The sequence below is a fragment of the Callospermophilus lateralis genome, chromosome 2 (assembly GCF_048772815.1).
Source record: "Callospermophilus lateralis isolate mCalLat2 chromosome 2, mCalLat2.hap1, whole genome shotgun sequence".
Classification (NCBI taxonomy): Eukaryota; Metazoa; Chordata; class Mammalia; order Rodentia; family Sciuridae; genus Callospermophilus; species Callospermophilus lateralis.
In genome coordinates this window covers 34,224,344-34,237,193 of record NC_135306.1, presented here as the reverse complement: position 1 = coordinate 34,237,193, position 12,850 = coordinate 34,224,344, and the positions used below count along the sequence as shown (strand labels likewise).

Genomic DNA, 12,850 nt, shown 5'->3' with positions numbered 1-12,850 from the left:
CTTGGGGTTGGTTTTCCTGGGATCTGAGTTATTCAATCATTTAGCAAATAGCTCAGCTCATCATGTGCCAGGCTCAGAGCTGGATGGGGACCCAGGTGTGAACAGGGCAGGCGCGGGGGCCTTTGATCCTACGGAGCTTCAGAGGCTCCATTCGCATGAGAACTCTGACCCACCAAAGAGAGGGGCAGCGATAGTGTATCTTTGGATTCTTTCCACACAGGAGAAGAAGGCACTTGAAGGAACATTTCTATTAATATAATTAGCAAATGAACCAAAGCTATTAAATACTTGATGTTTTCTTTCTTTTTTTTTTTAATTTAAGTTACTAAGTGAATTTATTCATCCGTCAAATAGAAAAGCCAACTGGAAAAACCTGTCCCTCAGTAACACATTAGCCAAAGGAAGTGAGTGATCCCCATTCTCTCATTGAAACCCCCCTTTCTGGGCCGACCCGCTGTTCACACGTGTTAAACATTAATTACGACTGTTACTCATTACACAGCAAAAAGCTCTGGGTACAAACACAATCGCTAATTTCCCCACAGGCCCAAGGCATTCTGGGAAGTTGTGCGGGGGGGACAGGAAATGTCCTGGGAACTGAGAGAGCCAGTTGTGAGGGGGAGAAGGCCTATGGCTGGTACGACAGGTAGCATGGCCAGGTCTGATTCCCCAGTGAGTCCTCTGCAGAGGCCGGGCCTGTTTATTCCGAGCACCAGAGGGTGAGTCACCGGGCTTGGTGGGAACAGCCAGTCTGGAGCAGTGCCCACTGCACACAACATCAGCCTTACCAACTTCAGAGCATTCACGCTTCTGGGGGACAGTGATAAGCCAGGTCAAATTGGAGCAAGCGGGTGCTTCTGCCTCAGCAACAACCCACACTCATCTCTGTGCAGCTGTGGAGAGGGCAAGCACTCTGGTCAGACTGACCCAAGTTCGCTGTTGTGTGCTGTGGGTAAGCCGCTCACCCTCTCTGAGCCTTGGTGTTGCCCTCAGTGAACAAACACCCACCTGGTGGGACTTCCTAGGGTTAACCTATGCCAGCTTTGTATTTGGTGTTCAGTAAGTGTTAGCTTCCTATTCTCCCTTCTCTTCCCCATTACCTTAACGGGGTTATTTTAAATCAGCCAACTGAGCTGGCTCAGAGATGACTCACAACTGTGGGCAACAGACATACTGGGATCTTACTTTCCCTTTCTCTGCCCTTTTGGCCTCACTTGAAGAGGCTGGGGAGGAGGGAGGCTGCTGTGTACCACAGTAGCAGCAGCACCCCGTGAGCTCACAGTGACAGGTGCTTCCTAGTGCCAGGCTACGTGGGGAGGAGCTTTGCTGATGAGGCCTCTGTGGCTGCTGAGTGCCTCTTTATATAGTGCTGGTTTTGTATTGCTGTTTTTATTTAACATAGCAAGCCTTCCCCTGAACACCAGCAACAATTCTTAGGTGCCATTCTTCAGGGATTACAATGCCTTTTCCTCCAGATCTTTCCCCTTGGATCACCTAGAGACTTGGTGTGACAAGAGCTGTGACTATCCCCATTTTACAGACTGGGAAGCTAAGGCTCGGGACGACGGCATGACCCGAGACCGTGAAGCGGGTGAGTGGCGGAGCTGGTGTGTGAACCTGGGATCGTCTGCCTCCTCCCCGCTTGGCACTGACGTGCGGGACACACTGTCCTAAACTTTCTAGAGCAGAGAAGCCTGTCAAGGAGCTCACAGGGAAGACAGATAAGCACCCATCACAACTATGCTGAGCAAAATACTTCTGTTTGAGTCATATGTCTGCCTTCCACATCTGTCGCTGGCTGAACCCAGCACAGTCTGAAAAAGTCACTTCAAGGGAGACAAATCTTCAGATAGTGATTCACAAATAAAAATAACTTTGTTTCTCAAAAAGGCCTCTGGTGCTCCCCACATGCTCCCCTGCTGTCTAGCTCCATGATCAAGAGTTCTGATTATTTACTCCTCAGACTCGACTGCACATTACAACAGACGTGGCTGTCAGGTGGACTCACTGGGTTAAAAGAAAACTGATGGACCCCCCATGGATGGCCTGACTGGCTCTGGTTTCTGGCAGCTCCCTTCCTCTCAGCCTCAGTTTCCCCAGAGGGACAAGGGGAGTGGGACTCTATGGTACAGGTCCCTCCCTGTGCTAAGAAGTGCAGTGGGAGGCCACCTTGTGGGATGGTGCCGGGCACTTCTATGCAGACAGGAGCCCCCAGAACCTGGTCTCCTGATGGTCCTCCCCTGGTGCTGTTTCAATACAGGGGGTCCCACCAGAGATGTGGGAGGAGCTGGTGCAAGGGAGACAAGAGTCTGGGACCCTCCCTGTGGTTGTGGGACGGTATGGGCGCCAATCATTGTATGCTACATCTGTGATGGCTTCAGGGAGATGCCACCAGGGCTCTGGAGTTGGACCTGGCAGGCTGAGTCCCTGGCTCTGCCCCTGACCAACTGTGGGCCCCTGGGGCAAGTCATTGCTTCTGTGTGGACCTTAGCTTTGGATCTTAGTTCCTCTCTCTTTACAGGGAGGGTGCAGGAGGGTGGTCATGAGGGTTAAAGGAGACGATGCACACAGAAGGTGCTTGGTGGATGCTGGCGATTATGCTCCTGATGGAACACCACCCTGCAGGCCAAGACCCCTTCAGTGGGGATGCCAGTTTCACTCTGCAACAAGGGAGTTGAGGCCCCCAGGACAAGTTCAATCCCTGTCCTCGAATTGGCTCATCAGAAGTGAAGGTGCGAACCTGTGCCCGACCCTGGTCTGCCTCTGCACCCCCAATGCTTGGCCCCAGCTGAGGGTCCCTCCCAGTGTGGCCGCCTTCTGTGCAGGCTCCCTGTTCACCCTGCAAGGTGTGCCACAAAGCACAGGGCCAGTCAGACCACCTTCGAGACCCCCAACAGGGTGACATCACCACAGGCTCCTCATCCCCTTCCCTGTGCTGGGAAGGGGCTTTGTGTGGGCTCAGAACTGCATCTGGAGGAGGGGGACGGGGCAGGAGGCCATTTCTAGACCTTCCCATCCGTCTCATAATTCGTTCCTGTAAGACTCTGGCTGGAGTTCGGGTGTTCACAGCAGGTCACCAGTGGAGTCCAGGTGGCTGGGGAAGGCAGCTGGATCAGTGGGTGGAAGGGGCTGACCCGCTCGATGGAAGCCACATTACTTCTCTGAAGAGGGTGGGGCTGAGCTCTTGGGGAACCTGTTCCGGGGGCTGGGACCCCACGTGGCAGGTTGATCAGGGGCTGGCCAAGGACACCATCAGCGTTCTGAGGGAGAGAGCAGGTGAGGAGCACCCAGGGCTCTCTAGGGAGCTTGTGGTAGAGGTCACCTACCATCTCCCAAATCCTTAGTGAAATGTGGGCCACAGAACTGAGAGAAGGGAAGAATTTCATTCCCAAGAAGAGGGGACCACACAAGCTCTAGGAGCACTGTGCTCACCCCTGGGGGGCAATGATCCCCCATGGCCGCAGTCCCTAGCTGGCTTCCACAAGTGCTAGTCTGGAGACCTGGCCAGCAGGGCTGCCTCTGGGAGGAACGTCAAGCATCCCTTCGAGCAGGGCAGCGTTCTGAGAAGCAGAAAGAACCTCTGCCTTCCAGACAGGACAGAGATTCTGATGCCCCTGCCTCCCTCTCACAGCACGCTGGGCCTGATGGACTGGGGTGCACGTATCCCTGCAGCTGCTCGCAGGCCAATGGCCCACAACAGCTTCTGTTGCGTATCCCCCAGTGACAGGAGGCTCAGTGTACCCATGCAGGTCATTTGCAGGGGTCCTAAACTCCCGTCTCCCCCTTGGTGGGCCCAAAGGGTCCCACATGCTCTGCATCCTCAGGGAATTTGAAAACAATACTGGGTCCAGGTTTCCTTATCCAGGTAGACAGGCAGAATCGGAACAGGGATGTGAAAAGAGAAGGAAACGATTTTGCCCAGCAATCTTCACCCTAACAGCTGCCCCTTAGCAATGGACCCTGCACCCCAGGCTGCCAGGACCCATCAGAGAGAGCTCCTGAGAGCAGAGAGAACTGGGATAAGGACAGGACCCAGCCAAGGGCTGCCTTCCTCCCTCCACACCAGTGGCTGAAGCATGGGTGTGTTCCTGCTGGGACACTCACACTCACACACACTCACACTCACACACCTGCCGCACTGACTCAGGTGGGGAGTCTGCCCTTCATTCCTGAGCAGCCACACTCCAGGTCAACAAATGGGGCCGTGATGACATTTCAGCAATCCAACCAAACTGCTTCAGTGCAACACAGGTACCTGGAAAGGGGCCTGTCCACCTCTCACCCCACTCTGACTTGGGGATAGGGAAACAGCGACAAAAGGCCAGTGTTCATAGCATCCTCCAGCCCTCGAGGGACCCAGCCTCCTCCTTCTACACCTCAGGAACCAGAGCTGAGCTAAGGTTGCTTGGGACAAGCACAACTGGCAACTGCTCCGGAGAGGAACACAAGGTGAAAGACTGGATGAGACAGACGGGTTGTGATGCTGCACCTGTCTTCTATTAGCAGCCTGATAGACACCTGAAGCAATGACTCAGTGACGTAAAACCAAGGCCAGAATGGATGCTTGTGGATTCTGGGAGTTCTATCTAAAGCCTCTCGTCCTTTGTGAACAACCAAATGTATAGAAGTTCCAAAACCACCCCAGGACATGAATGGGCGGTTCTGGCCCCCTGAGACCTGATGTCTTATATGGAAAGTGCTTCTCCCTGAATGAATAATACACATCACCTGGAATCTTGCAAAACAGATTGTGACTCCATAGGTCTGGGTGGTACCCAAGACGCCATATTTCTACTCTGCTCCCAGGTGATGCCAACATTCCTGGGATCACGCTCTTGACCGGCAACATGCCAGATTCGACTGGAGTCTCAACAGTAGCAGTCAAGTGACCTGCAGATGGCCCATCCAGGACAGGCCCAGACCCCACACCTGCCTCTGGTGCTATCTCATGCTAGGGGCCCACGGTGTCTAGGAGAGTAGCTACCGGAGCCCTTTCAGCCCCTAATCAAACTGGTGTTTGCAAAGAGCAAATTCCTGGATGGTATAAACTCCTCCCACCCCTGAGAAGCACAGCCCCTTCTCAGCCACATTAAGGGACAGTTCTTGGATTCTAATGAGTCAAGAGGAGATGGGGCACAGGAGAGATGTGGAGTAATGAAGAATCATAAGCCACGGGACTACTTTTGACTTTGGCTCTCAGCTAGGTGCTGGGGATACAGAAAGAATATGAGACAAGCTGTCCTCTTGCAGCCACAGCTCGCAGGTGAGACCAACACCCACAGAAATTAAACCTGTGACCATGTGGGAAATGTTCCATCAGTGACAGGGCTGGGAGACTCCACGGGCCCCAGAGAAGCTGCAAGGACAACATGGGACACATGGCAGGCACCAGGAGAGCTCGCAGAGACAGTGCTATGGGACTGGGCCTCAGAGGAGGCACGGGGTCTTCCAGACAGAATAAGACTAGGAAGGGTTTTTCAGGCGTAAAAGTGGGTTGTGCACAGGCATGCTATGTCCTGGGAAAGGAGAGTAGCTCCTGCTGCAACAGGCAGAACATCAACTGAGGGGGCCGGGGCAGGCACTGTGCTCATTACCGGGGGACAGAAAGGGAAGTAGGGTCTAGCTGTGTACGGATAAGGAGATTTAAGGCAAAGTCAATTTTAGACAAAACTCTCCCTTCATGACCTTCGGTGTGGTAAGAATTAAATGAGTTACTGGGTGTCTCTCTTTTTACATGCATAATTCTTAGATGCAAACAAATGTCTTGGCATCTGGCTTTCACTTCTTAATATTAGACAAAGGCATTTTCCTAGGTGGTTAACACCACTTATTAGTGGTCACACAATATTCCATCACATAGGTGAATAAAAATCCATTTAGCCAATCCCTGGTGCTTGACATGGCAGTTGTTTCCAATTTTTCACGATTATAAACAATATCTTTTCTGAATTCAACTTTGGCATAGATTCTCAGGAATCAGAATCAAAGGGTGTGAGTCAATCAAAAGTTTATGACTTGTGACATGTGGCCAGATACTCAGACTCTGGGAAACCAGCCTTGGAGGAGGCACCTGAGTGGCTCAAGGGGCTTTTGGCCAGAGTAGAGGGGACTGGCTCAGCCCTGAGCCTGGGATATGTGGTTGCCCATGTTCTGAGCAGGCTCATGCTGGGGTGGAGATGCAGCAGCCCCGTAAGCCATGCAGGTCTGTCAGCCAGGAGTGACTGAATGGGAGAACTGGGCTCCATCAGCCCCGGGAGAAGCTATTCTGCAAATACTGAGCTCTACCACCAGTCCCAAGACAGGATCAGACCACAGGAGCATCAGGACTGTCTCTTAAGATGGAGAGACTGGAATCTAGATCCTGGGCACCAGACCCTGACCTTCTCCATGGGACCTACATCATCTTTGAAGGACACTTGGTACTAGGAAAAATGATAGCCCAACTGGATTGTCAGACAATGTGCCCACATTTTTCTGTGGCAGGCTGGGACCCTGTGCATCCCTTCACCTTTGGGGCTCAGCAGCTACCTCCTGAGCAGACCCCAGCTGCTTACCTGCCAAGGCTGGGATGGTGACCCGGTTCCATTCCCATGGCTGGTCGTACTCGTCGGCAGGCCTGTCATCATCCTGGGGCAGCTTGCTCTCGCGCAGTCGGGGGCTAACCGTGCTCTCTGAGTCTGAGTCCACACTTTGGCCTTCGGGTTCATAAGGGGTGTCATATAACTGGATGCCTTTGTGCTGGGACCGGACGCTTTCCTGCCTCTGGAATTCTGCAGACAAAAAGGAAGGAAGCAGAGGTGTAATGGGTGCACAGCGGGGAATTTGGGATCCCTGCCAGGGAACACTCCTGGGTCCAGAGCGGCTCGCCAGGGAGGTGAGGACAGCACAGGAACAGCCCCTTTCTGTTTCCTGCAGCCTAGGCGCAGGGCAGGCAGCATCTCTGCTCTCTCTGGGGGTGGGTGGGGGAGTTGCTCACAAAGATCACAGGCTCTTGGGTGGACCTCAGGACAGCCCTGGACACCAGGTGCAGGTGTATTCTGACACTGCCCAGCCCTCTTGCTCGACAGCCACGTGGGGACACTCCCCACCGGAGCAGACCTTCAGGTCACACTATACAATGAGAAGATTTGGGTTAAATGATCCTCAAGTTCCCGCGTAGCTCACAGATTCAGGTAAAAGAACCAACAAGCAAACTACTTCCCTGAGATGACCCAGGGCCACCATCTTCTGCCTATGACACCCTTACTTACAGTTCTGGTCTCCCCCCAGAGCCTGCACACCTCCACCCAGGCTGAACACGCCTGGAAATTTCAGAGATGCCTGGTTTTACTTCCGAATGAGAAACAGGAGCTTGTGATCTTCAGGAGAGGGTGGGCTGAGGGCTGACTGCCCATCTATTGAGAGCCCAGATGGGGGCCATGCATATCAGCTGGGTACTTATACCAGGAGAGGCAGGAGCAGCTGGAAGGACGGATGCTAGGATATGCACTCCAGGGACCCCCGGTCAAACAGGGAACCTGACTTTCTTGATCTTGAATACCCACTGTATGCAGGGTCCATGCTGGGGACCTGGGGAGGGTTCACTGCCAAGGCTGTTCCTGAGAAACCCAAATCTCCAGGGGACAACACGTGCCTAAATCACCATGATACTCGGGGGCAAAGGGATCGCAGTGTGGGACCTGAGAGGGGGATGGCAGGGCAAAGGAGAGATGGCATTTGAACTGATTGCTCTGACAGGTGGAAACAGGAGAGGGAGGCCTTCCCTGTGGCAGGACCAGGGTGGCCAAGGCAACGGGATGGAGAGCATGCTCACTGCCTACCTTAGCTTCTTATCCAGTGAGATGGATGAGACAAGTGACCATTTTAGTCGTTAAGTATGCAGCTCAGCATCATTAAGTATGTCCACACTGTTGGACAGCCATTCCATCATCTGTCTCTAGAACTTTCTCATCTTCCCAAGCTGAAACTCTGTGCCCGTTAAACCACGACCACCCATCTCCGCTCTCCCCATTCCCTGTCAACCCCCAGGTCTCCATGGCTCTGACTACTCCAGGAACAGCCATCAAGTGAAATCATTCGGCATTTGTCCTGTGACAGGTTGAGCAATGTTTCATCATACGGCTCTTCACTGTCTGCTCTGCTGTCCCAGGTACAAGGGGGGAGACGGGGTGAGGGTCCTAGAGTGAGCTCTTTAAAGGACTCTGAAGCAGTCTCCAAACCAGAGCTCCATGGCCTAAAGATACAACAGAAGAACCAGGGGTAACAGGCCTCTAAGAGAAGCCCATGAAATAGGGATGATGATAGCCAGCTGCTTTCAGGCTGGGCTTTCTGGTCCAAGGCCACCTCAAAGGGACAATAAAAAAACCTTCCCCCCCACACACACACATATGCCCTGATGAAACAGGAGCCAATGATGCCGTGTGGTGTTTGCGTTCATGAACTTTACCCTGGTATTTCTCAAACAGTCACATACCAACTTTTGCTGCTCGAGGACCATGTGGGTTATTATTTACCACTTTTATTTATGTATGTTGTTAAGTAAATAAATTCACTTCAGAAGACTCTTTATCACATAAGCCATTATCCTTTGCCAAAAATAGATGCTAAACATACAAAGAATGAATGAGAACAGAACCAGCTACTGGGTAGCGCTGTCTGCTGCGAGGGCCTGGGGCTTGCTTTCTCTCTGCTGAAAAGGGGGATTTGCAAGTGTCAGAGGGCTGGTAGGAAGATGCTCTGTGGAAAACAATCATTTCTTCTCTCTAAAAAAGGAGAAAACAAACAGGAAAAATCTGCTGTTTCTCAGGCCACTTAAAATCATGTCTCTCTGAGAAGATGTTCCACACTTTGCAAAGCATGTTTTTTTGTGTGTGTGCTGGAAATTGAATCCAGGGGTGGTTAAACACTGAACTAACCATGCATCTCCATCCCTTTTTATTTTTTACTTTGAGACAAGGTCTCACTAAATTGTCCAGGGCCTCACTAGGTTGCTAAGGCTAGCCATGAATCTGCAATCCTCCTGCCTCAGCCTTCCGAGTTGCTTGGATTACACCACTGTGCCTGGCTAAAACATGTTTTTTTTGGGGGGTGGGTGGGTACTGGGGATTAAACTCAGGGGTCCTCGACCACTGAGCCATATCCTAAGCCCTATTTTATATTGTATTTAGAGACAGGGTCTCACCAAGTTGCTTAGCGCCTTGCCATTGCTGAAGCTGGCTTTGAACTTGTGATTCTCTTGTCTTAGCCTCCTGAGCCACTGGGATTACAGGAGTGTATCATCATGCCTGGCTAAAATATGGTTTTTATTGTGTCCTACAAATAAACAGGGATCATTTATTAGTTTTGAGCATGATGTCCACCCCTACCCCGTTTTTTATTTTATTTTAATTTTTTACAGAGGGAGAAAGAGAAAGGAAGAGCTATAAAATGGTAGTACTATGTCACTTTAAAGTGAGGATCAACTGTAAAGTACCGTAGACAACTTTGTAAATCACTCATCTACCAAACTACTTGATCTTCTACTTAATACTTTGGAGGGCTCCTTGTCCTCTGCAGTATTCTCCTCCTGTTCTGAGAGGTGAAGTCTAGCCTCCTGCTGGAGGATTCAAGGCTGAGGACCCTCGGGCTGGGGGTGCAGATGTAAGGGGCTGAGCTGGGAAAACCACCTTCCTCTTTACTCTCCACAGGCAGAAACAGCAAACATTTGGAACACTATCATTTACAAAGCACTTCTCATGTGCATTGCCATTCAATCCAAGGGCACCATACAGCAGTGAAGGTGCACTTCTGTTAGAAGCCTTTGCTGGATCCCTCCCAGAGCCTGGCTCCAGGTCCAGGTACTCTGTGCATGTAGATGGAGAACTGATGGATGGGCAGACACTACCTTTTTTTGTGTGCTGGGGATTGAACCCAGGGCCTTGTGTATGTGAGCCAAGCACTCTACCAACTGAGCTCTAACCTCAGCCCAAGATATCACTTTTTACCCCTAAATTCTAGTTAATTTACAAAAGTCCCTGTCACCAGTGACAAAGAACCTGGAGGAAAATGCTAGACGCATGCACTTCGGCATTACATAATATTCAGAAGAGGAAAGGAAAGGCAAGCATGTGCTGCGAACAGATTAGCTATTAAATCAGAGGGACTTGTGCTACACCTCTCATGCAGGATTTACGGTTCTGGAAGCATCTGTGCCTCACCAAAGCTGGGTTTGTAATGGCATGCAGTTAAGACAGGGGATGTTATAATGGCAATCATTAAAACAAGCCTCCTCCTGTATTACATGGTGAATTCAAATTTTCATTAAGGACCCAACAATAGGGAACAGTTAAGTAAATTATGGCACGTTAACTGGATGGAATATTAAGTAGTCATTAAAATGATAAATTGGAAGATAATGTAGCTACATGGGAAGACGTGCATGAAATTATGCTAAACTAAAAAGTAAAATACAAAATTGTTTATGTGTGAGGGCAAAAGTATGTAACATGAGCTTTCTAAACAAGTCCTGGGCAATGTGAACAATGCCCCAAAGGGAATTCTGTTCCTTGCTTAGGAATTGCTCAAAAGCAGCACGGCACTTTTTGCTCATAATATCCAAACTCTGGTGACAGCAATGTCGTTAAGTACAGACACACACGAATAAAGAGCTGAAAACCCGATACAGGAAGGTAAACAGCTACTGTGCAGGGAAGGGATTATTGCATAATTATTTTTGAAAGCTGTAAATAATGAATAAAGATGCTACAAAGGGAAAAAATGTAATTAAGACAGAAAGTAAATGTGATGTTAAGCAGGCTGGGTCCCCAGGAGCTGTTTGTGTCTTGGAAGCAGCAGTCCTTCCCTGGGAAAAGGCTCATTCGGGGAGTAGCTTCTCCTCTGGAGAGGCTGGCCAAGAGCCCTGTGAGGCAAGAGCCACCTTGTGGGACAGGCCAGCTCACCACACATTGCTGTCTCCTGCCTAGTGACCAGGTTTGTCCACCTTGTTAGCCAGACCCCTCTGGGACGGTCCCAAGGCTGATGTAATAGGGGAGCTAGTGACCATATGTTTTAAGTCACGAGTTATCTGGATACGGCCATCTACACATTCGTGGAAAATGACCTTTAATACTGGATGGCAGGCAGTGATTTCATGCCTCTTAGGCAGCGAGCAGAAACATTAAATTGACAGGGTGGGGATTTCTGTTGACCTCTGGAGTAGAAAGGTTTTCAAGTGGAACGAAACATGGAGAAAAAAAAATGGAAAAGAAAGCACTTTCTTCAGAAGAATCAGAAAATGTTAGAACTGGAGGGAGTATAAGAACTGGCCTGGGCATATTTACCAGGAGGGCTGGTGGCCGTGGAGAAGACAAGGGCCGGGAAGAGAGCAGGCAGAGCGGGGGTGGGGGGGCTGGGACCAGCTTGGCTTGGATGAGCAGCCTCTTGAGTGGATGTGACAGGATTTAGAGACTCCTCACTCCACAAGCAACAAGCTATACTAACTGCGCATACCCTCTGTTCCACACACGCACGGCCTTCTCCATGGTCAGCGCCCCCCCACCAGACTGGTAATGCCAGTTTGTTACAATGGACACATCAATATCACCCCAGTCTCTAGTTTGCATTAGGTGTACTCTTGGTGCTGCACATTCTATGGGCAAATGCATAATGCATGACATGTATTGTCACATCATATTGTCACATGAAGCATTTATAAGGTGTTCTGCCCAGTTATTGCTCTCTCCTCCCTAACCCCTGGCTACCACTGATCTTTTTACCATCTCCATAGTTTAGCCTTTTCCAGGATGTCACGCAGGTGGAACCACAGTATGTAGCCTTTTCAGACTGGCTACTTTCTCTAAGTGATATACATTTTAGTTTCCATAGCTCTAGGGATTGAACTCAAGGGCACTCAACCACTGAGCCACATCCCTAGGACCATTTTATATTTTATTTAGAGGTAGGATCTCACTGAGTTGCTCAGCATCTCACTTTTGCTTCTGGATTTGAACTCATAATCTTCTTGTCTCAGCCTCTTCAGCTGCTGGGATTACAGGTATGCACCACCACGGACCTGGCACTCATTTTTTTTTTTTAAACATTTCAATAATATTCCATTGTCTGGATGTACTGGAGTTTATTTGCCCATTCACCTAATCAAGGATATCTTGGCTGTTTCCAAGTTTTGGCAATCACAAATAAAGTTACTGTAAAGGTGGACATGCAGATTTTAACGTAGACATAAAATTTTCAACTTCTTTGGATAAGTACTGGGTAGGTCAATACTAGCTCATAAGAGCATATTTCTGTGCAAGTCTCTGGGTTCAGTGCCTAGGACCATTAAAAAGTATGTTTAGTTTGGTAAAAAATTGCCAAACTGTCTTCTAACATATTATTCTGTACTCCTGCCTGAATGAAAGTTTCTACTATATGCCTCCCTTTTTGCTTTGGCTGATAGGAAACTTGGAGTGGATTTTGATGTAGAACCTCTGTAGCTATAATAACTTAGGACATGGGTAATAGATTTTGATCCCTATTCTCTTGGTCTTGTTACAGACATGCATTCCTCTTTTATTACAAACAAACTCTAACCTGCATTTCGAAAGTTGATGGGCACACATCTAAGTGAAAAGACACACAGTACACTTCAAGATAAATGTCTTTTATCAGCAAGAAGACTAGAAGAACATGAACCTTTTTTTTTTTTTAAACCTTTTTAACCAACTCTTTGGAACAGAAAAAGGAAACATGGCTTCACTGTCCGGGAAGCTGAGGCGTGCCCGTCTTGGTGCCCCTGGCCTTCTCTGGCGGCACATGCATCTACTGTGCTCACAGGCAATCCTGTCTCCACTAAGTGGCCGAGGTTGGGGAGGCT

The 12,850-nt window shown here is 49.8% G+C and overlaps 1 protein-coding gene across 1 annotated transcript in view; it reads right to left on the bottom strand.

Annotated features, from left to right (window-relative positions):
• The window catches only part of Shb (SH2 domain containing adaptor protein B), a 131,585-nt gene that overhangs the window by 43,193 nt on the left and 75,542 nt on the right, over positions 1 to 12,850 (bottom strand). The window contains exon 3 of the mRNA XM_076845789.2: positions 6,555 to 6,770. Coding sequence (XP_076701904.1) covers positions 6,555 to 6,770 — 216 coding nt within the window. The remainder of the gene's footprint in view (positions 1 to 6,554; positions 6,771 to 12,850) is intronic.